General features: G+C 42.4%; 1 protein-coding gene across 2 annotated transcripts in view; it reads right to left on the bottom strand.

Annotated features, from left to right (window-relative positions):
• SLC12A7 (solute carrier family 12 member 7) overlaps positions 1-25,697 on the bottom strand; it is a 152,125-nt gene that overhangs the window by 13,114 nt on the left and 113,314 nt on the right. For both annotated transcript variants that reach the window (XM_018568866.1, XM_018568867.1), the window contains exons 17-21: positions 24,162-24,330; positions 23,158-23,353; positions 16,350-16,519; positions 14,982-15,113; positions 12,202-12,309 (exon numbers count right to left, since the gene is read on the bottom strand). In XM_018568866.1, coding sequence (XP_018424368.1) covers positions 12,202-12,309; positions 14,982-15,113; positions 16,350-16,519; positions 23,158-23,353; positions 24,162-24,330 — 775 coding nt within the window. The remainder of the gene's footprint in view (positions 1-12,201; positions 12,310-14,981; positions 15,114-16,349; positions 16,520-23,157; positions 23,354-24,161; positions 24,331-25,697) is intronic.

Below are 25,697 nucleotides of genomic sequence, written 5' to 3' on the forward strand. Positions count from 1 at the left end.
GCAGAGGGAGAAGGTAAGATTTATCCCAATTTTTAAACCTGAGTAATAACTAAAACTCCCATATAGAGGCTGACTCGCGAGGAAAGGTTATGCCGTTCGGTGAGGGTGGAGAGAGGCGAGTAACCAGGATCGGCACACAGTGCGGAAGAGGACGACAGAGCGAGGGAGCAGCTGCCGCGGCTCGGCCTGGCCAGCCGATGACGTGGTTTTGAGGATACCCTGGGGATAACCTGGACACTCCAAACCGGTAGTATACAGACCAGTATCGTCACCCTCACGTCATTGCAGGGACTTCGGATGCCCACCGATGTCATCTTAACTGTAAGTCACACATTTACCACTTCAATCCTAACTATTCAGCCAGTTATAGCAGGCTGCACAGCATTTATTTATCCATCCATTTATTTAGTATTTTAGGTAGTTGCACTCTTCTATATACTGTCTTTTGATCAATATGTTGCACGGGGCTCCTCTCCCGGTTTTTTGAAGAGTTTATGCACACCAGCTCCCACATAGCCAACGAGTGAGAGATTTGACCACATCACAGCGGTGCGCTTTCCATATTTTTGTTCCAGATAAATTCCGATATAAGTGACATTGTATTAACCAATGAGGACTGTGTATTGAGCAAGAATTAATACCATCTGCATAGAGTGATATTTTATCTTCTAGCGGGCCACGTTTGAAACCCTTAATATTTGGAGATTAATTAATTAAAACCGCCAAGGGTTCGATGGCTAATGCAAACAGCAGAGGAGATAACGGACAGCCTTGTCTTGTACCTCTCTGCAATGCAAAAGGATCTGAGATTGAATTTACCTGAATCCCAGCTGTCGGCCTAGTGTATAACACTTGTATCCAACTCATAAATTTAGTGGTGAAACCAAAAGATTTAAGAACTGGCCACAAAAAATGCCATTCTAAACTATCGAAAGCTTTTGCTATGTCAAGCGACAGAAAGGCTCTACCTCCAGGGTTATCTATAGGAACTTGTAAATTAAGAAAAGCTCTACGAATATTCATAGCAATAGATTTATTATGCATAAAGCTTGTTTATTCTGGGCCTATCAGGGAGTGTATTATTTTGGACAATCTGTCTGCCAATACTTCAGAATTTTTTTTAACATCTACATTAAAGAAATGGGTCAATAAGATTTGCATAACCATGCATCTTTATCCTTCTTAGTTAGGAGCACAATTATAGCTTCATACATAGAGTCTGAAAGAAATCCAACATCCAAAGCAGAGTTGAGGGTCTGCAGCAGGACAGGCAGTATACTATAATTTTTTATAAACTTCAGCAGGAAAACCGTCCATCCCGCAGGCCTTGCCATTAGAAAAACTTGTTTTGGCTGTAATTAACTCTTGAAAAGTAATTGGAGCTTCTAATTGCTCCTGCTCCTCAGCGGACAGAGATTGGAATGAAACTCTTCCTAAAAACCTATGCAAGTCTTCAACCGAATAATAGGCAGAAGAGTATAATGACTGATAAAATTGAAGAAAAATTGTTCAAAACTTATCTGGGGTAGATGTTATCTGTCAAACTAGAAAAGATGGTACATGCATGAATCTATAACCAGCCTTTATAGCAGGGCGCACATTGGGAATGCTTACAACAATACAAAAACACAAAAATTCCCCAGCCTCAACCTGCCAGCCAGCCTGCAACCAAACAAATTGCCCTGTCAACAGTATGCCTTAACCCCTTCATATCTGTCCCCTAGCGTCTCCCATGGCACCAACACAAGGAATGTACGAGCAATTTGCGCTAATAAATGCCCAGTATTTTCCCCTTCTTCCCATTGCATTTGTTTATATCTAGCATTCTGCAAAAGACCTGTTTCGGTGTTGCTGCACAATAGATGTGCTTTACTGTTCCTACTAAATCTATGAGTCAGCTGACACACTTTAAAAAGAAGCGTCAGACACGGATTTTTTTCGGCAAGAGGAGAGATAAGGGAGAGGAGCTGGGAGCCATACAGCTTTCAAAACAAGATGTGTTCATTTTGATTGTAGCACCATATATAAATCGGACATTTCTGGTAAGAGCAGTTTATTTTCATTAAGGAGCACACAAAATTGACAGATGGAGCACCGAATATATCAAAGAAGAGAAGTGGATGCTTTTATTCTCACAGGTGTAGAATCATTTGGGACTTTTTGCATTTATTGTTCGGTAAAAATAAAGTTTGTTTCACATAGTGTGCTACAAACTGTTTGCTACATAGTTAATACACAATTGTTTTCACTATTTTGTATTTCTGGGTGATACAAGAAGCTAGGTTCACTAACACTATCAAGGTTGGTCGGTTTTATATCTGGACAGGTTTTCATAATGGATGGAGTTCACGGATTGCACATATTTTGAGGTATTTTGTTAGGCACAGACCTAGCGCAACAACTTAGCCATTTGAGTTCTGCAAAAGACATTTGTCTAAGTGTTCCCGTGCATCATACCACCTTTCAATACTTAAAGTAGAAGGATTAGTAATGAATTCTGCTTCACATTTAGCTAGTCTTAAACGCGCATCCTCCAAAACGTTATTTTCTGTTCTAATTCTACTTATTTTTTTGTGCAAATATCCCTCTCAAATATGCCTTCAGTGCATCCCATACCACGTTCCTAGATGCAGAACCCACATTTAATTGCAAAAACACAGAAATAGCTTGCTCTATTACTACATGCTGTGTAATCCAATTAGGCCAGAACGGGTCCTTTTAGGGCAGATTAGAAAGATATTTGTTCACAGTAACATTTACAGTAATCATAGAGTGGTCAGATAATACCCTAGGATGAATCTCAACCAATTTGGTCAGTGGTAAGCCTTCCGAAGAGCACAGCACCAGATCAATGGGTGACAGGGTGTTGTGCGTTTGGGAAAGACGTGTTAAATTTCAACTCCTTAGGATGTAGCAATCGCCAAGCATCCCGTAACCCAGTTTCAACACAGAATCTTAATAAGGACAACGTTTGTCTGGTGTAATTATATGATAGTTGGGCAAATGTATCCATTGCAGGAGACATTCAATTATTAAAATCTCCCATCGCAACAATTGGGATAAGAAATGTATTTTTTGCGAAATTAATCAATGACTTGAGTATTTCAGAAGAAAACAGAGGGGGAATATAGATATTATTGATATTAGCAAGTATACATTCTACCCTAGAATGTTTGCAACGTAAAAACACACAGCGGCCCTCGGTATCTATTTTTGTTTGGATGCATGAAAAAAACCTGATTGTTATGAATTAGAATAGAGACCACTTGAGATTAGGATGAGTAACATGAAGTAGAACTTAATGGAATAAAAATTTAAAAAAACGTTGGTTTAAACAATTGGATTAAATCTTAAAATGGGTTTCTGGTTACAGAAGGCTTTAACCGCATAATGGAGGAGAGGTCTGCAGGTCTCTTTACCTTATCCCTTATACATTCCATGATATCATACAAAAATCAGATGCTGACATCTTATTGCTACATAAAAAGAAGTATGAACCACATGTATATTCGTCCACCTTAAGTGATCCCAGAGTCTAAAAACATCAATTTCATATATCTAGAATAGAAAACACCTGTACAAAGGAATAAAAAGAAACAACCCAAAAAAAAAAAAAGGAAAAACAAGTAACCAAAAAAAAAGGCAAAAAAAACCCAGCCTACCCACTGAAGTTCGTTGAGGGTTTGGAGACGTAATAAGCTGTGAATTTAAGATCAAAATGAGTATGTCTCCAAACCGTGAGGATGCACGCCCTGCCGGCACTGAAGTGCCCTTTTCAAAAGGACTCTAGCTGAAGCATCCCTACCGCAGAGCGGCTTACACCCTCCTTGCTCACCCCTGGAGAGTCTTGCACAGCATCCCCCGTTTGTATACATCGGGAGCCAAAGCTCACAGCTGCAGCAATAACTGAGAGATCAGCCCTGACCAGTGGCTCACCGCACAGTCAATCAGACAAGCAGACAGAGCAGAGGGATTGGCCAGCCTTAAACTACTTGCCGTCCGCCCGTTGTAAAAAATAACGGACAGACGGCAAAATCCCATTGGCGGGGCGCCATAAATATATATGGCTTTTTTTCCTGCTCGCGCGCGCCCCCAAGCTGTCAAATGTAAACAAGCGATCGGCAGCTCTATAGACTAAAGCATTGGCTAGATGTTCATCTTAGCTTCCGTTATCATATATATTGGTATTGGTATCCAGGGATACCAGTATCCCTAAGAATGAGAAGATGCGTGGACCTATATGGGTTGGACTTGATGGACGTATGTCTTTATTCAACCCCAAATACTATGTAAATACTATGTAACTATCACAAAATAAAAATATGCGATGCAATTTTTCAGCAAGTACCTCAGCTAGATTTTAGACTGTGCAGAAAGAAGTATTCTATATCGGTTCATGCGTAATAAGGATTTTGAGCTCTAAACATCTGTTTGCTCGAGAAGTCACGTGTTAAAGGAGAACTAAAAGGAGAACTATGGGGTTAAGGCTTTTCCCCATAGTTCTCCTTAAGGTAACGGGAGGACACAAACTAGCGTCCTCCCGTCACCCTAAGCTCAGTATACCACGAGCTACAGCTCGCGGTATACTGAGACGAGCAGCTAAAGTGGATCCCGACAATTATGTCTGGATCCACCCAGCTGCGTGAGTGACAGCTGGCTCTGCCTATCTAGAGCCTATCTAGAGGCAGAGCCAGCTGTACCCGCCCGCTCCCGAGACCGTTTCGCCAGTCAGCGCTGGCAGATCAGAGCGGAGGGGGGGAATCCAGCTCCTCCCCTGTCCCCGTGACAGGATCGAGAGGTGAGCGAATGCCGGTATGTGTTCGCTCACCTCCCGATCTACTGAGCCGACCTGTGATAGTTTCATTGTCACAAGTCGGCTAGAACTATGAGGTGAGTGAAAAGCACTCACCTCATAGTTCTCCTTTAAACCTGTCGCCTTGAAGAAGGGAACTTGCTTGGCTAATTGACGCTTGTAACATGTTTCTTCAATAAATAAGCAAAAGAATTGAATGTGTCGGAATGCTGGTGATCATTAAGAGCACCACAACCACTAATCAAGGTCCGATCGCTGAAAGGGGTGCAGGAGACTCACATCAGAACACTACATGTTAAATCTGCACATTCTTTTGTGATCACCTCATACTGAGAGTTTCACTAGACGCATTTCATAAGATATATGGTGGTGTTTTACAAATATTCTGAATAATAACCTTAGGTTTTAATTTCACAGTGAGATACTTGCTGAGAGATTGCATTGCATATTTTGAACCTCATAATTTGCCACCAATAATATTTTGATCATTAAATTTAAGTTAAATTATGAAGATTAGTAGGGGATCTCTACTTGTTTTCATAAATAAAATACTGATTTTAATCAGATCAAAAGTTATAACATTATGCAGATTAGTTGTTCTGACTTTATTCTGATGTTCCTCATCTGCATGCTTCTTAAATAACATTATCTCAAACTACTGAAGCTAAATACACCTAGGCAACTAGAATTTTCAGCGATGGCTGCTATTTGGTATGCTCATTAATGTTTTATGGTATCACATCCACAGTGCAGTGACAGAATATTCACTTATCTTAATAAGAAATAAATCCGCATTTAAAATGCAATTTCACATTAAATATAAAATACACAAGTTGACAGATGAAATATCAACTCTTGGGATCAACCTAATGAACTGTAATTAGGTCACTGGACGCACAGCTGCTGTAAATCAGGCACCATGTGATCACTGCGACTGGTAGCAGGGCCCCTTCTAAAGGTGCCCACACACCTTGCGATAATCATACGATAATTGTGGGAAATCCTGCGATCGTACGATTATCGCAAGGTGTGTGGAAGCCGTGCGACCTCTACTAGTGTAAGGTCGCACGACTTTTATCTTAGGAACATGTTCGAAAACCTGCCGAGCATCGTACGATGTTCGGCGGATGTGTAGCATGTTCGTAAGATAAAAGCCGGACGTGCCGGTGTGCGCAAGCGCACACTGCCCGTTTGGCATTGCGGTCATCGGAAGCCCGCCCCTCAGGGGGGCGCGGCTTGCGATCATCGCAAGTACGATCTGCCTGTCCAAGATAGGCAGATCGTACGTTTTTTTTATTAACCTTACAACCATCGCAAGACAAAAGTCTTGCGATGGTTGTAAGGTGTGTGCCCAGCCTAAGGCTGTGACTTTACTGTGCATACAAAATTGTTATGTATTACTGTGTGTAGATGACAGGTCTAAAGATTGAACTGCAGATTGTATTGTCTACTGTTAGCAAAATGTACCCTGAGCAAAAACTTGTTTTGTACAGAGTGGAGAGGGATTAGATAACCTGTCAAGTTGTTATTGCTGTCCGTGTCATTGGGGAGATTCTCCCTGTCTATTTTTGCTTATGACAGTTATCACGGAAAGTGAAAGGAAAGCCCAAATTTTAGCTGGTCATCGATTAGGCATAGATGGGAAATCTTCCAAAAGAGACACTAGTTCTGGTGACCCTGCTGACCAACAGGAATTCTCTTCGGAGTGATTTCCTCTCGCTTCCTGTTGTGGCTATCAGAATCTCCCCAGGGGGGCACAGATGGCAGAAAAGCTCACAGGGGTAATAACCCTCCATACACGTTTGTGATCTTATTCACACAGTATCTAAAAATATGTTTCTTACCTTTTAGATGTCTCTTTGGTGAAGGCCTTTGTACAGATCCCAAGCTACTCTGAGCAGTTTGAGAGTGAAACTATAGTTTCAGACTGAGGTTCCTCTTATTAACACATAATGCCTTGAAGGCTTTAACCCACTAGCACAGACCGTATTCAAATCTAGTTTACAGCTACCGTAATAATGAAATCTGCCAGCACAGTACAGACAGGGTTAATTAGTGAACACTGGCTTCCCCTCCAGCTCCCTTCCTTAACATTACATAGGCGGAAGCTAGGTCGGATTTTTAAGCAAGTAAAAATGTAAGCAGCAAAGTTATGCTATGTGAATAGGAACTTATAACAAATAACAGGAAAATTGTATTTCATACTTACCGCAATTTTCCTTTCCTGACTAGCTCCAGGGCAGCACACAAATGGGATGGCCCGCCTCCCTACCAATCAGATAGGACCCTAACTCATAAATTTGAGCAACCTGCAACCACCAGTGTTACGTCACTAGCAACTCCGACTGGGCGGGCACATTTTGTGCTGCCATGTAGCTAGTCAGGAAAGGAAAATTGCGGTAAGTATGAAATACAATTTTCCTGTTTTCCCTGACAGCTCCATGGCAGCACACAAATGGGAATAACTAGACACCAGGGAGGGTAAACATATGGAGGAAAAGTTTAATCAGGTACAGAAGCCAAAGAGGCAATATCAGTACGACCAAAATCCAGAGTGGTCAGTGCAGCGGGTTCAATGCAATAATGCCTCAGGCGAAACCCGGCCTGCTGCTGCCAGAAGGCCAAAACGCTGCGAGTTGAATGCGCCGTTGTCGGCCCAGGAGCTGCCAACCCCCTAGAACCATAGGCCAAGGTGATTGTCTTCACCAACCATGAAGCAATAGTCCTAGTGGATGCCATGCAACCTTTTCTTGCCCCAGACGGGACAACGAACAAATGATCTGTAGTTCTGATCCCTTCCGTAGCCTTCAGGTATGACCTCAGGCAGTTTCCCACATCTAACCTGGCAATCCGATCATCGGAGTCTGAGGAGATATTAGGGAGCACAATGTCTTGTTGAAGATGAAATCGAGAGGCCACCTTTGGCACAAACCCCAACATGGGGATCAGGACGACCCGGTCAGCCATAAAAACCGTGAAGGGCTCATTGCATCCCAGGGCTGCGATTTCTGATACTCTTCTGGCCGACGAGACCGCCACTAGAAACGCCGTTTTCAAGATACCAGAGAGATGCTTGTTTTCCAAACGCATCCGATGCTAGAAAATCCAAGACCAGAGGGAGGTCCACTTGGGAACCAACGGCTTCCTAGGAGGTTTAATGCGAACCACCGCCTTGAAGAACTTAATAACCAAGGGTTCAAACGCCCACTGTGTTCCAGTGAAGGCCGACAGTGCCGATATATGGCCTTTAAGAGTGCTCGAGCTCAGACTCATCTCCAACCCCTTCTGTAGGAACTCCAGTATGTGAGCCACCTGGGGCGATTCTGGAGGGAAACCTTGCAACTCCGCAAAGTCCCTAAATTTGGACCATATCCTGCTATAGGACCTGTTGGTGCTGGCCTTCCAGGCTTTAAGCAAAGTGGAAATCACACTCTCTGAGCAGTAGTCGCCTCCTTTCAAGATCCATGTCTCTCGGGCGCTGGATGGACTAATGGACCCTGCGTCAGCAGGTCCTCCTGCAGTGGTAGGATAAGGCTCTCTCACCGACATTTCCCGGCCAATTCGGAATCACTGCTAACACAGTGACATCCTCCCTCTGCAGGAAACTGAGAATAAGAGGCACTGGTGGAAATGCGTATGCCGTCTCGAACCTCCATTCCAGCGCATCCACCCCCACCGCCTGGGGGCATGGGAACCTTGAGGAGAATACTGCCAGCTTCTTGAAACACCCTGTAGAGAGGGCCCACTCGTTGTTGTCGAAGCCCGTCCGGGAGAGGAAGTCCGCTTGCACGTTGGCAGGACCTGAGATATACACAGCCGACAGGAGACTTAGGTTCTCATGAGCCCACCTCATGATCGGAGCAACTTCCCTCAGGAGTGTGTAGCTGCGAGTACCGCCTTGTCTTCGGACATATACCACAGTCAACATATTGTCCATTCTCAACTTCACTGAGCAGCCCTTGAGGAGGGACTTGAATGCCAGGAGGGCTGCCCTGAGTTCCAGGATGTTGGATACTCCTGCCGCAGGAAAACGACCATCTCCCGTGGGCCACTTGGTCCAGGCAAACAGCTCCCCATCCTTGCTCGCTGGCATTCGAGGTGACTATCACCCATTTCACCGGCATAAGGGAGTGGCAGCGCAAAAGGTTGAGATCCTGGAGCCACCAATTCAAGCTCTCCTTCAGTGACGAGCTCAACCGGATTTTCTGATCCAGAATCTCCGTGGACCAGCGGTTCAGAAACCCCACTTGGAAATCCTGGGCTCTCCACTGCGCCCACTTCACCATAGGGGTTACCGCAATCATTGTGCCGACCACCCGCAGACATTGTCTGGCCGTCATGAAGGTCAGAGATAGAGCAGCCGTGATCCGGCTGCGAATGGCTGGAATCTTCTCCGGAGGTAAAGACACGGAGGCTTCGGCAGTGTTTATGCGAGCACCCAAGTACACCAGGTCTTGAGTCGGCAACAGATGACTCTTTTCCATGTTGATAAGCCATCCGAAGTCCTTGAAAGTCGACAGAACAAGTTGTCTGTGACAAAGCAGCTGCTCTTGATCCTGACCAAGTAGCAGGACATCGTCCAGATAGTGATACATTCGCACACCCTGTTCCCGAAGTAACGCGACTAGGGCGAGAAGAATTTTGGTGAAAATCCGAGGAGACGCCGTTAAGCCGAAAAGGCAGGCAGACGAATTGTAAGTGCAGTTGTGCCACTGCAAAATGTAGAAACTGGTGATATCATGGATGCATGGGTACATGATAGTAAGCGTCTTTTAAATCTATCGACACCATTCAATCCTTGGGCCGCACAACCTTCAATATGGTTTGCAGTGACTCCATCTTGAAATGTTCCTTTAGAACATGATGGTTGAGATGCCGGAGGTCTATAACTGGCCTCCAATTTCCAGTCTTCTTTTGGACCAGAAATAAAGGGGAATAAACGCACCGAAAGGGTTCCTGTGCTGGCACCTCCACCACCACCCCCTGTGTCAACAGGGACTGAACGTAAACCCTCAGCACGTCCCTCTCTTCTCTCAAAGATGGAAGACGTGTGGGAACAAATCGGGTGCGAGGGGTCTTGCGGAATCTCCACGCGTGGCCTCCCGAGATGGTAGTAACTACCCACCGGTCCTTGATGTGGTCAGCCCAGATCTGTCGGAACCCAGATAGCCTGGCTCCCACGTGGCAAACCTGAGCATGCAAAATTTCAAAAAGACTTCTGTGCCCCCTGCGCAGGTTTGGGTGCAGTCTTCTTAGCATTGGCACCTCCAGCTGCGCCTTTCCAAGGCCTGCGGTACTCCCTACCAGGCTTGTAAGAACGTGTGTCCTTAAAGGCAGATTGCTGACCACCCTTAAATCGTGGGTTTCGCTGGCGCAGCAGTCGCCTATCTTGCGGAATAAAGCTGGACTTTAAACCTGTCGCTTCGGATATAGCCATCTCCAGCTTGTTCCTGAAGAGGGATTGCCTCTCGAAAGGGATCTTACATCCCTGCTTCGACGTGGGATCAGCCACCCATGGCCTGAGCCAGAGAGCTCTTCTACCCATCACCGAGTAGAGAATGATTCTTGCCATCGACCGCACAAGATCAATAGCTGCCTCTGCGACAAAGGCTGAGGCAAGTTTTACCTGCCTCAGATTTTCCAGTATCTCAGGTTTCCCGAGATCATCAGACACGGCCAATTCTGTATTTGCGGCCCAAACTTCCAGAGCCTTAGAGGTAGCGGTCAGGGCCACAGCTGGTTTACAGCTTCCCGCTGCCGATAGGTAGATCTTCTTCAGATCTAGATCAATGAGTCTTTCCAAAACATCTCAGAACGAGACTGCATCATCCAACGGCAGGGTCACATGCCTTGCTAGCCTCATTAAGGCAGCATCCACCACCGGAGATTCGTCCAGGTATTTCACCTCTTCCTTTTTAAACGGGTATAATTTGGAAAAACGATTTCGGAGACTTGAAGCACGATCCATCTGTTCCCACTCATGGAAAATAATATCCTTAATTTCCTCAAAGAAAGGGAAGCCACCTGCCTCTTTCCGGATATTCTTGAAAAACTTCATTTTTCTGCCCGGCTCCGCCGCCCCGTCCTCCCAAAAAAGAGCCTGTTTCACCGCTTTAATAAATGGCTGGACCATAGAAAAGTCAAAACCTTCAGACTGATCCTCCTCACCCCCATAAGAGGGTTCAGAAGCAGAAGCGCCCGGATCATCTGGGGCTTCGGAGGAGGGGTTTAGCATGGCAGGCCTGCTGGTGGCTTCTGCCGCAACTGCCCTCTGCCGATCAGCCGGTTGGGAAGTAGAGGCAAAGTCCTGTAAAGATTCTTGGAAGGCTTGCTTCATAAGGGAGATAATTTGTAAATTCTCTCCTTCCCTGTCCTTGGTAGCTTCAGAGAAACAAATGGCACAAGCAGTCTTACCCGGTAGGGCCAAGACAGATCCAGCATTGATCTGACCTCGGATGCCCACCTCTGGAAGGATGACCAGTAGAGGAACGTGGGTGTTCCCTGGACTGGGGCTTGTCCCGATATGCCTGGGAACGGCTAGTGGAAGCACCTCTGTCCCTAGGAGGGAGACCGATGTCTTGACGAGGAAGAGGAATGGCGATTGCCATGCCAGGATCTGGAGTATCCAGTGCACGATCTAGATGGGCTGAGAAAAAACAAAATAAAAAAACTTAAGGTTGCCAGGGGCAACTGTAGCAGGAAGTAAAAACACATCGCAGGAAGTCGCTTACCTTCTTTGCATGTGCTGGTCTTGAGGAGGGGTTGGCAGATCAGAAGGCATACTATACATAAGACATTTCAGAAGATCAGTAAGACAGCCAAACGGTACCCCACTACATATAAGTAGGTTACACTGTACCTCAACATAGGGCAGCAGGTCAGCAGACAGCAGCAGGAGTCTCATGGGCAGAATACCGAGCAGACACCGCCGCCGATACACAGGGCACTACATAGGACGCCATGTACAGCACCGGTACCAGGGGACATGCCAACCGCCTCTCATACCCCAGATTTACTGGTGAATTTTGACAACCTCGGATCCCAGCAGCGAGGTTCCCCCATCATGGTCATTTGGACGAAACAAGGGGACTACACCCATACCTTGGGCGGACGGCCAGAGGACATTTACCTCAGGTAAGCAACAACCCGCCTCCATCAGTAGTAGGAGGAGGAAAAAAGGGGGTTGTGGGTTGCTCAAATTTATGAGTTAGGCTCCTATCAGATTGGTAGGGAGGCGGGGCCATCCCATTTGTGTGCTGCCATGAAGCTGTCAGGGAAAAAAAGTAGATGATCCAAATTTGGCTGCAAAAGTGGAACTACACTTTAAAAACAAAAAGACTCTAATGCACCTTCTGGAACATCATAACATTTTAACTACAACACTTTACCTCTCTTTCTCTTTCATTCTTAGACAGTTGCATTTGCTTTAGCATTTGAGATCTTTGCTCCATCATCAAAGTCTTCTCATATGTAAATGCAGATATATCATTTTCAATCTATGGAAAAAAACAATAACATTGTAAATTACATGTAAATACTATACTGTATTCTTAAAATATACATCTGTTAATTGAGCTGTAATTTCTGTTCCAGAAACCAATTACAAAGTACAATTAAGAAATAAACATTAATAAATCTTATTTTTGATTAACTGTTATTGATTAAAATGCATTCTTGCCCTTTTTATTGTAAAAGGCATGCCTTTTCCTTAAACGGGTAATTCTTAATGGTGCACAGTGATCCGAACCTTCAGGAACTCTCACTTCCCACCAAAGAGAACATGAATAGAAGCAATATAGCAGTGCTGAGCAATTAAAATGTGCAAAGTGCAGTAACCAATAGCAATCAGACATCATGTTAGCTGACTACAGTGTGGAGTCAATGCTGAAATCAAATGTGGAACACTGACTGGTTGCCAAGGGTTATAGCATTCGGTACAACCATGTCATACCATTTGTGCAGTTTAACCCTTTCGCTGCCAAGCCCTCTGGAACGCTTTACACCTCAGCTGGCCACACCATTTTTGCAATTTTCCCATTTTTTTGATCTTCTATTGCCGTGTTGCTAGCGTTTGTAAAAGACCCCCAAAACCGTATATTTTTTTAAAGCGCAGGCCCGGTAGAATAAAAAGATGGTGCTACTAATTTTGTAGGAGGTCCTACGATATTTGTGCAAATGTTTATCAAATCAATATTAAACTGATAAAAATACAGAATCTAATTGATAAAGCACACTAAAATCAGTATCAGCGCACAAAAAAATACTTTTCCCACTAAATATAAAAAAGATAAAACTGTATTGAGTTAAATAACAAATATTTGTAAATTTTAAATTCACCTTTTTGTGAAACGGTAAAAAAAAAGCAAAGCAAAACTCTAAATAAGCGACTTATGTTGTGCGCTGTGTTGGTGTGATAAAATGATACAGGCGTACATTTAATTGCAACACAGCGTATCACAACATATGGCAACACAGTTACACTAATGTTTTAAAAAGACAAAGAAAAAAAACAATCAAGCACTGTGATGTGTTCTAACAACGCACCACAGTGCATGTGCATGGTGTACACCACAATATGGTGCACATGTATGTTATGTGTGTGTGTGTGTTTGGGGTGAGGCGGGGGTTTGTGCTTTATTTTTTTACATTTATTTTTATTTAATTATTTTTTTACTGTTGAGGGGGGGGGGTCGGGGAAATATTAGGAAATAGAAAGAGAAATTGAGGACACAGAGTCCTCAATCTCTTTTTCTGCGGCCTCAGCACTAAATGGATGGAAAGCACTCAGTATAGAGGCTTCCCATTCATAACTGATGATAGTAAAACATTTACGTTCATCAGAAGCCTTTGTAATTAGGATTCCACCCACTGAGAAACTCATGAATGAAGAGGAAGTGATGTAAAGCACTTCCTCTTCATTCATAACTGGGGACACATAGTATTATGTGTCCCCTGTTGTTTACAAACATTGGAGCTGATCACTCCAATGTTTGCTCTGCACAGAGGATGGGTAAATATCAAAGATATTTACCGATCCTCTACTTGGCCATCCGACCCGCTCGGCCACGGATCACACAGAGCCGCTGGCGATAAAGGATTTGAGAGCCAGCGGCTTTGATCTCCTCGCTGCAGCTTGGCCATCCTGAACATGCATTCTGCATGGAGTCCCGCTGCCTCAGCCCATACAAGCAGGGGAGAGCAGCAGGGATCCGAGGAGAAGCAGATCCCAGCCTGGAGTGGCTCCAGATGGGGAGGATAGGCTGCGGTGGCCGGTTGCGTTGCCGGGGGGCGCTATTAATTTAAAGGGGACCTGCTCAGGGGAACTGCTCTGATATAAGCTTTAGCGACCATGAGCTTATAGCAGAACAGTAAAAGCTACGGAAGCATGGCATACTGATGTGTCAGGCTGTGTTCCGCCGTATGCCATACGTCAGTAGCAGGGAAACGGTTAAGGAATAAGTGTGACAATACATAAACAAAATGCTATCTGCTGAATATAGTGGAACATTTGCTGGCTGGTCTGTTGGTTGTTATAGTAATGTAAACTTCTGTTAATTGTGTAATCTAAAAGAAGTGTACAGAATAAGGTGGAATGTTTTGATTAGCTCTAAGCTAAGTAGAGTTGGCCACGAATGGCAAAATAATTTTTGAAAACAAATGTATTTTCTTTTATTTGCCATCTGTTATGCTTAGGTTGATAGTACAAAATACGTCTCTCAAAAAATCTTAATAGTCTGCACGATCAGATTGAAACCTGTTATAGCTTTTCCGTACAAGGCTAAAATTAGTTATTTATACAGTATAATGCAAAAGGGAGTGTGCAATACTAATACAGGCCTATAAGGCCTTATTAATTACACAAGCTCAGATGCCTATTTATACCCCAGCAATATCGACTCATTGCCATCCCTTGATAGCTACAAAAAGGCAGTCTGGCAGCTCAGTGGATGTTTGACTGGTATGCTGTTGATCAGCAGCATGGAGTGCAACATGCTCTTCTGTTCTACATATGTGTCTCTATTAAGAACATTCCTTAATGAGGTCCAAGTCACAACCATCACTGCCTATTATAACACTGAAGGGTAGTGTGAATGAATGCTATTCCCTATTTAGCTAACCCACATTATACTTTTAATATGATTTAAAAACCCCAAATAAAAGTACAAACCATTTCAACAACTTCAACCTCAGCATCAAGACGTAGATGATATAAGAACATCTGAAGATCTTTTTTCATCTGAATACTGTTATCATCCATTTGGGCAACAGTAAATATCCGCAGTCTACATTTTCTCCAAACCTATATTTTGTTGAACATTTGTAAATGTTAGATAAACCTTTTATGAACCACATTAAGAGCAAATAATGCACACATACAATCACATACATTTCATGGCTGATTTGGCCCCCGAGCTTTGTTCTGGTGTCACTGAGCCCTGGCAGTTCTAGCGCTAGACCCACATAAGGCTGCTAAAATGTATTAATTTTTTTCAACGGTACAGAGAAATGTAACCCCAGTATCTTTTTGAAACTGCGCCTGGCAGTGAAGGCAAGGACATTAAGATGATGACCCAACTGAGGTTGCATAAAAATTGTCTGTAAACTACTAAACCAGTGTTTTTAGGGCTGGTTTACACCATAACTGTGCGCGTCTGCACAGCTGCAGTGTGATTTACCGCAATCCGATGCGGTTTTGTTTTTCAAAATGCAAATTAGGCCATTATTTCACTTCCTTCTTCCTGCCAAAGCACTTCCAATTCTGCCTTTTCTTTTTTTTTTGAGATGCGTTCCATTCTGATGCGTTTGCATGCATTTTTGATGCAGTCTGTTGCGATCCAATGCAGCTAAAACGAGGCCAGCAGTATTTTTTCTGACTGCATCGGAACAGACTGCACTGGTGTAAACAGAGCACCAGAACTCCCATAGGAAAGCATTGTGATGCATTTTGGATGGAGCTGCAAAAGTGAACGGACTGCATCTGGTGTGAACGAGCCCTGATCAAATCAGCCAGGTTAAGAAAAAATGTCCAGTAATTTAAAACTTGCATACCATTTTCAAGTACCAATCAAATACATTTCCCAACCCTTCAATAAACCAACAGTAGGTCTGAGCAGACAGCCTACACAATAACAAATCATGTGTTTTTTTATAGTGCTGTACTCAGCATGTCATATAGCTGCATAAAACTGCCATCATCTAGGCACATATTCATAAGCTAACAATCTACTAATGGAAATTGGTCTATGAATCAGAAAACCTGCTTCTTTTGAGACTGTTTACAATTACAGGTAGTAAATCAGACTAATTCTGACTTATGAAGTGTGTGCAGATGAATTACTCTGATTTACTACCAGTGTTTGCACAGCGCCATCCGTGTGGTCATCTGGGCACCACATATACCTTATGGTCTTTGGACCGCGGCAGTGCGAATGGGATTTGGACTTTGTTTATAATTACAGACATTTAAATATCTTTCAAGGTACTGTTACAAGTTCCCTGATGTCACAGAATAGTATTGACTTTTAAAACAGCTTACTTTATGTTGGCGTAGTAAGAAAGGAAGCAGCATTAGCATTCCACCATCATGAACAATCCACCAAATATCAATATTTCCCTCACTGAAGCGCTCTTGTTTAGCAGGAAATGAATCAATGTTCTTTGCCACAAGTAATGCTTGCTGTGCTGTTGTAGCATCTCGTACTGTATCTGGTGTAAGAAATTCAATTTTAAGTGAATTTAATTGTATGTGATACATGTGAATACTTTTTCATCTACATCCATCTAATTAATTCATCTAAAAAGATCTTTAATCCTTTATTAGTCCTTTTAGGATTTAGTTATGGTTGTTAATCCTTTGTTAGGACAGAGTCCTGCTCAACTAGTTTACAACTGATAATGGAGATCTGCCAGCATAGTACAGACAAGGTTAGCAAAACTACCCCAGCCCCCTTAAAACAGTGAGTAATATTTAATAAGGATAATACTAACGATTATTAGTCCTGGAGTTTACAGAAAAAAAATAAGCAGCAATTTTTATTTTTTTTAAAGTTATGCTATAATGGGAGAATGGGAACATGTAACAAATACAAATTATGAGTTATGCCAATTTGGCTGCAAAAGTGGAAATATACTATAAAGCGGAAACTTCCTCTTCTAGTGTTGGATATAAATTATTAACCCCTTCATGAGCTTGTTTTTAGTTTCTGTTCATTAATGACTGACGCACTATTTATATTTTTGCTGTGCGATTCTTCCACGTTAGTAAAATACGTTCTTACTAAGTGCACCCACACATTATATATTGTTTTTTAGGAGGTCAGATAGGCACACATATGCGATATAAATATATAGCCCTAATACCTCACTTAAGACAAATAACATAAAAAAAATGAGGAAAAAATGTTTTATTAGTATTTTTTAGAAAAAATAGCACAACTAAAAAAATGCATTAAATAAATTCATTTATTTGGAAAAACCTCTGTACTTTTCAGAATAAAATTAGGTTTTAGGCTGAGAACTAATAGTTGTCACCTGGCATACGTCAGTGTCGCCAAGTGTCACACTTGTTGACAGTGACATACTTTGAACGTCACTGTCACGAGGGGGTTAAATAAAAAATTTAAACCCTTACGGTGAAAAACAAATCTGCATCTCAGCTGCAGATTTTCATTGTAACACCAATAATAACCTTAATGACACTGATCCTTACATGTTGATCCTGCAGAACGACCAGAAGCCTCTGCAACATTGTTTCAGCAAAAGAAACATGTAGCTAAATGTTTCTATTGCTGAAACATTTAGAAAAAAGCTGGTATACATCGGCATTACCTAATCCTGGTCTATTCCAGCTGTCGAACAGTGAGAGCAAGAGCAGTAAATATTGCTCTGCTCTCACTGTCAGACACCTGATCCCTGAAAGGGATCAGGTGTCTGGAAAAAGGTCAAATCTTTCATTAATGCAGGAGTAGCCAAACTCCGGCCCTCCAGCTGTGGTGGAACTACAAATCCCATGAGGCATTGCAAGATTCTCACAGCCACAGACATGACTCCCGGAGAGAGATGCATCATGGAATTTGTAGTTTCACCACAGCTGGAGGGCCGGAGTTTGGCTACCCCTGCATTAATGGATGCCTCAATAATGAGGCATTCATGAATGAAAGCTAACTGCTGATTCTCAGCGGTTACCAGCATTACAGAGCCCCAAATAACTGATCACGTACAGTGTATATGATTAGTCATTTGGGCTTGCAGTGGCAGGGGCGTACAGTGTATTAACAATGCTCCTATGAATTAACATTAAAAAACCAACCCCCTAACAAGTTGCTATGTTCAATCAACCAAATCAAAAAAGTAAAAAAACAGTGATGGGATATAGCATTACTCCATAACTACCTACAAATGATTACGTATAAAAAACAAAACAAAACCTTAGACATAACCTCACAATTATGTACTTATCCGATAATTAGTGCATGAAAACACAATTTAAAACCATTAAAATAAATCACAAATAGAAATAGTAAATCAAGGTTAGAAACTGGAGGGGATCAAACATAGAGATATATCAAATAAGAAAACCCAGTGAATTTTCAGGCTGAATACTTTAAAACCAAGGAGGTAGAGTTAATTTGTTTTAACAATAATTCCAAATAGTAAATAAGTGGTTGTGCATATGTATACCAACATACATAGTCCATGTTTTATATACATATTATAAAATATCTCTCTCCAATTGGTAAATAGACTAAAACACCTTTGGGACTTGTGTTAGTGGAAAATGCAGCTTGCTTTTAGATGCATTCAGCCTGTAATTAGAATGCTTCGGAGATCATTCACACTTAACTGACAGGTTACTTTGACCTGCAATAGGAATTTAAAATCTGCGCGTATGGATAAATTCACCCTCACCTCTGCTACACCAACGAACAACAAAGTTCTACAATTATATAATCTCAACTGTACAGCGCTAAGAAACCAATATACCCCATAAACAAATAAATAAATACTAAAACATATTAAACATATTAACATATTAAATACCAATCAATAATAACTAATAGTGAAAAATAGGGAAATATAGGTGAAAATTATATAAATATAAATTCATGCCTTCATTAATAAATGCAAAATTCATAATTCATATAGTGAGAGAAGTCTTGATAATGTGAAATAAATTAATAGTTCGTGTATAAATTCACCAAATCAAAGCAATTTTTAAAGGCTTATTCCACATCCTCAGAAGAAAAAAGGGGGAATCAATACCCAGGTGAAGAATAACAAAGTGTCCAAATAGGTGCTAAATCATACTCCGTGATCTCTTCATGCCACACAAATCACCCCCTTATGAGTATGCACTCACAGCATACATTTTGCTTCGAACTGACAGCCGACATTCGTTCAGGTGCTCAGATGGATCTTAGCGTCCTCCTTCCACGAACTTCCCTTGTTACCCCGCGGTCAACACATATGCCCACGTTTTACCTTACATATAAGTTTTTTATGGACCTTTAATAAATTCAATACGAATTACTGCATGAGAAACTTTATTTACCCTTTATGATCACGTGGGCATATGTGTTGACCGCGGGGTAACGAGGGAAGTTCGTGGAAGGAGGACGCTAAGATCCATCACCAAAAATTCTGTGTAATAAAATGTTAGAAGGCCTTACACTGACCGCCGATGTAACGGAGGTATTCACACTGATCAGCAATGCAAAGGAGGTATATACACTGACCGCCAATGGAACTGAGGTATTATTATTATTACTACATAGTATTTATATAGCGCCAACAGTTTGCGCAGCGCTTTACAATATAAGGAAGACATTACAGTTACAATACAATTCAAGACAAGATGGTAAGGAGGGCCCTGCCCCTGAGGGCTTACAATCTGAAGGAGGAGGGGGAAATGATACATGAGGAGGTAGCTGTGGGAATGAATTATTTGAGAATGTGATGGTTCAGTGGTTAGGTCGAGGTGGGATTCACAGTGACCGCCAATGTAATGGAGGTAGTCTCACTGACCGCCAATGTAACGAAAGTATTCACACTGACTGCCAATGTAACAAAAGTATTCACACTGACTACCAATACAACTAAGGTACATACCCCTCCACCACTATTTTTTTAAATTATAATATACAGTGGGGCAAAAAAGTATTTAGTCAGTCACCAATTGTGCAAGTTCTCCCACTTAAAAAGATGAGAGAGGCCTGTAATTGGCATCATAGGTAGACCTCAACTATGAGAGACAAAATGAGAAAACAAATCCAGACAAATCACATTGGCTGATTTGGAACAAATTTATTTGCAAATTATAGTGGAAAATAAGTATTTGGTCACCTACAAACAAGCAAGAGTTCTGGCTCTCACAGACCTGTACCTTCTAGAGGAATGGGCCAACATACCAGCAACAGTGTGTGCCAACCTTGTACAGGACGTACAGGACACGTTTGACCTCTGTCATTGCCAACAAAGGATATATAACAAAGTATTGAGATTACCTTTTGATATTGGCCAAATACCTTTTTTCCACCATAATTTGTAAATAAATTCGTTCCAAATCAGCCAATGTGATTTGTCTGGATTTGTTTTCTCATTTTGTCTCTCATAGTTGAGGTCTACCTATGATGCCAATTACAGGCCTCTCTCATCTTTTTAAGTGGGAGAACTTGCACAATTGGTGGCTGACTAAATACTTTTTTGCCCAACTGTATGAACATACACATATTTAAAAACATACCTTTTTCTTGCAGTCCTTAGGCTGTTTTTTCTTCCTTAGCAGCCATGGCGGGCGGTACTTCCTTCCTTACATGGAGTGCCATGCAGTAGTGGGAGCCCCGGGGGGCGGTGATTTGCATATCAATTAGCCATGAACTTTACATATGAATGAGTCATGGCTTATTGATATGCAAATACTGATGCCCATTTATATGTTAATATGCCAGCAGTGACAGTTTCTGGGATAGTGCAGGCTTCCAGCAGGCTCTGGAGAGAGCACACAGCAGGGGGAACAGGGAGCGGCGCTCAGACTATAGGAAACTGAAGATCCGAGCCCCGACCATACCGCTGCTCCTGCGTATGGGAGGCAGTGTTTTTCCGCCCTCCCCCACCAGCGCCCTCAAGCGGCCGCTTGTACTGCCTCTATGGTAGCGCCGGCTCTGCTTCAGTGCTAGACGATTTGGTCTGTCCAAGGACTGGACTGATTTGTCCCACGATAACAGAATATTGTATTGTAGGGGTCAGGAGAGAAACTAGGCAAATGGGACTGCCTCGAAGGAGGCTACCATCAGCCTCCTAAAAACTCCTAAGGAATACAAATAAAAGCTGTATTTAGCATAAAACCCAGATATTCAAAACAATGAGTTGGTTCCAGTGCCGACTTCTGAAGTTTCCAGACCAAGCCAAACCTCCACAAGGTCTGGACAGTCTGAGTTATGTTGCCCACCAGAACCTGCATCGAGTATTTGCTCGTACAAATATCCCACAATGGGGATGCTTTGGGATTGCAGTAAGGGTAGTACAGGAGCCAACAGCTTGTGGAATACCAGACAGACCACAAACTAGAAGTGCTTGGGACCCAGAGAAAGGCGTAAGAAACTGACAGACCTAAGGAATCCATACAAAACGTTTGGACCAGAATGAAGATGTTTAGGGCCTTGAGATCCAAGATAGGCCAAAATGCCCCCTTTGGGTTCGAATAGGGTTGAATAGAACCTCTAAAATGGTTCTGCCACAGGGGCAATTACACTCTCTAGGGCTGAATGGGGAATGGGACACCCCCTTTTGCTAAAGAAGATTTATCTGAGGACTTTGTCCCTTGAAAGACACGTGGAGGCACCTGGGACAGTGGGACTCTCACTCATGTGTCAGGGATGCAAAAGGTTGTACTACAAGGTGTGTACAACATAATAGCCAATAATAGCCAAGGCAGTCTCTCAACGTTTAGGAGTAATGGCAGAAGCCTGCAACTCCTTGGGTGTAGGATCGTTCATCAAGGACTAAAGAGACACAGCGTCAGACAGAGTGTCAGCAGCCTAAGGCTCAGAGGCCGCTAATGCCGAAGCAGATGAAGTAAGGGTTCTGTAGTAAAAGGGGTGGTACGACTCTGGTGGCCTCTGTGGTTAGAGTCAGCAATCAAATTTACTATGTGGTCCAAATAATAGATAGAGCCAAGGAGGGTGTTACACCCAACGGAGCAAGTGAGGACTCCAAAGATGGCATAGACTGAAGCATAGGGAGAAAGCCCAGGCCATCGGTGTCGGGCACATCAGGAGGCACAATGCTAGCAGCACTAAAAGTGTTAGAGCATCAGCTGGAGGCACATGGGACAGCGGGACTCTCTCCCATGTATCAGGGATGCAAAAGGTTGTACTACAAGGGGAGGACAAAATAGCTCAGTGTACAAGGCTATGCCTTGAATACTCATGGACCCAGATGCTCGGTAGCAAGTGAGTTAGGCGGCCAAAGGTGACCACTGTAGGTGAGCAGCAGATATAAACTGGAAGGTGCTTCTTCCATGCTGAATGGTAGGAAAGAGAGCATGGAGTGCACATGCCACACTCTACCTTGCGGATGACGTCAGTGCTCAATTCTTTAGCATTAATCCCTTCTGTGGTGGAAGTTAAAATGGCACTCATGTGCCCCCCTAATAATGAGGAAGGTTACAGTTTTTAGTCAATAGCCTACTCAAAAAGTAAGTCTTCAGAGATAGGGTTACACCTGAGGCTGTGCCACGGCTAACTTTCACAGTACAAGCAGCTCTGGAAAGCGCCACAATGCAGAGCCCAGTGCCCAAAAGTCATGTTCAAGGCTAGCCCTGCAACATCCAGTCCAGCGGGGTCTAGGTACGGTAGCCTTTTTCAGGCTGACGAAAGGCTGCACATAGAGGCCAATTCAGCAGCAATGTAGCAGGAATCTTGATTGAAGAAAAATCTTAAAAGAAAGAATTGGCAGGCAAAAAGGTTAGACTTTTGTCAGCATAATAGAGAAAAGGCCCCCATCCTCCAAAGACACTAGAAGTAGTCTTCATTGGAGTAGGAGGAGTTATACCAGTCTGGCCCACAATTTTCCTATTTGCAAGTGTCCAAGCCTCCTGTAGGTGGCAGTAGTTTAACCCGACAGTCTGTGAATTCCTGTGTCCCTCAATGGACGAGAAAGAAAGCTCTGTTGGCTTTTCTTATGAATATGAGGAAAGCAGTGAAACAACTTTCCTGGCTGCCTGCACACATCTGCATTCAAGAAAAGATAACCTCTCTGAAAATCATACACAATTTTTTATGATTATAATTCTTCACAACACTTGAATTGAAGGACAAAATTGTCTTACAGTGAAAAATACTCACCAACAAAATTTTTCCAACCGTAAGGGTTGTTAGGCTGTTTCCATCTTTGTGGCCAAGCCATTAAAACAGTGTTGTGTTTCATGCCACCAAGCCCAGCTGACTGAATCAAATGCGACATGCCATCACGTAGATTTGATGAAACAACTAGCTGACAGAATCCTTTGGTCTTTTCAGCAGTCATTAATGCTTGGATATTCTTAAAAAAAATAGCAGAACATTATCTTTAGTGCAGCACTAATCCTAAAATGCATGGTAACTTGTGAATAAAAGTTACATCCAAAATGTATATACATATAATAATACATTGTCAACACAGCAAAAAAAAGTCCTCCGTAGTAACTGCAGACATCAGTAATGCAATTGATATAAAATAAAGTGGATCTGAACCGAATCACCAAACTCTTATTTTAATTTAATTTTTTTAAATCGGCAGCTTTCATTCAAATACTACCTGGTGATCCTGCCCTAAGGGGACTTATCACTTTGTTATAACTTTACTGTTATGGAGTGACAACTGCCTCTCATTCATGTTCCTGCATTGTCGCATACCATGGAGGAGCAGACAAGAGGACGTGCTGACACGCATTGCTCAGGCATGATTCAGAAAGCTAGTCCAGAGCAATAATGTGCAGCTTAGGTTGAAGTGAGCACAGGTAGACAAAGTAGCTGACAAAAGGCTTGAGGAGAACAATAGCACAGAAACACAGAGAATATGAAATAACATTAAAACAGTATTTTATGAGGAAATAATAGGGCAGATGTTTGTGATACCCAGAGCTTTAGCAAACTAAATGTCATGCAGTTAGGGTTTAGATCTACTTTAAACATACTGATTTTGATACTAAAATTAAGTCTGTTAATTGTAGCATGAACATTTCTTTGTTTCTTTCTTTTTTGTAAATTCAATGTATATTTTTGTAATCCATCAAAAACAAAACTCATTATGTGTTTTACAATAATTTGTATTACTTGATGATAACAATAAATATTCAAAATGTACATACTTCTTCTCCTTTCTGTGCTTCTACATGTTTATCCAGAAATGTTCCTTGCAGCACAGAACCCACAATGGTCAGTCCTTTTCCAGCCTTAAGCTGAGTTGTTAGTGAAAGAAGCCTGGGATGCTTTACATTCTGCTCTGAATCCAGGTTGAGCAACACCAAAATCTGAGGTCTGCAATATACATTTGTTTATGTCTTTAAATGTATCATCAATGGGATTCAATGAGTGAAATTTATAATTAAAATTACTTCAATAGTGATCTCCATTTGCAAACTTGCCCAGAAATTGGACTTAAAGTGACATTAAAGTCACATTCTCTCCTCCCCCCACCCCATGCTACTTTAGGGACTTACCTTAAATTATGCCTCTTGATCCGATCATCATCTTCTTTGCAGTAGTTTTCAGAAGTCCCTCCAGCACTGGTGCCAGTCTCTGATCCAGCACAGACTTCTCGGGACTAACGGTGTCTGTCCAGGTGCACGCTGCCTGCTGTGTGCATTGACTTACCCTGCGTCTCTCTTCTTTTCCCAGCCAAGGATCACTACTGTGCATGCGCCTGCCCCATGATCCTTTACGGCCGCTCGAGAATCGTCAGATATTCGGACAGGAGTGAGCGGCGGAGACACATGTAAGTTTTTTTATTTATGTTTTTGCAAATATCTACTGCTTGCTACCAGTAGATACAGTGGGTATAGAAAAGAATCACCCCCCATTAAATTAATCAAACTTTCTTGCTTTGCAGCCTGAAATGAAGACAAAACACAGTTTTTGTTTTATCCAGCTGTATTTACAACTTATAACACTGTATTTACACTGTATGTGCAACTTATAACATCCAAGTGAAAGATATAACAACAACAAAAAATTCAAAAAACAATTCAAAAACAGAGTCACCGAGTTGGAAAAAGGATCACCCCCTCCTAAAAAGGACTTGTAAACTCATTTAGGTGTAGCTAATCACCTTCTCAATGGCATCAAAAGCCCTTTGACTTTCACTGTGATCAGCTGTGGTCATTGTGATTAGCTCAGCATGAAAAGAGCTTTCCTGGAGTATGTTAGTCCCTAGTAGTGCAACTGAAGCAAACAATCAAGACTGGGTGGCAAGACACTGTCAAAAAATCTCAGGGACAAAGTTGTGGACAAGCACAAGTCAGGAGATAGATACAAAAAAAGTAAAAGGCTTTTTCAATGCCTAGAAGCACAGTGAAGTCTATTATTAAGATGTGGAATATTGCAGTCTAGATGTGCAAAGTTAGCAGAGACATATCCCAACAGACTAAAAGCTGTAATTAAAGCAAATCGGTGGTTCAACAAAATACTGACAGAAGGGGGTGATCCTTTTTCCAACTGTTTTTGAATTTTTTTCCCGACATCTTTCACTTGGATGTTATAAGTTGCACTGAGTAAATACAGCTGGATAAATTCAGGCTGCAAAGCAACAAAATGTGATTCTAAAAAGGGGGGTGATTCTTTTTTATACCCACTGTACATGCAAAAAAAACCAGAATGTTTAATTGTACTTTAATTCTTTCTAGACA

The sequence above is a fragment of the Nanorana parkeri genome, unplaced genomic scaffold (genome assembly GCF_000935625.1).
Source record: "Nanorana parkeri isolate BGI_ZX_2015 unplaced genomic scaffold, ASM93562v1 scaffold1255, whole genome shotgun sequence".
NCBI classification, from domain to species: domain Eukaryota; kingdom Metazoa; phylum Chordata; class Amphibia; order Anura; family Dicroglossidae; genus Nanorana; species Nanorana parkeri.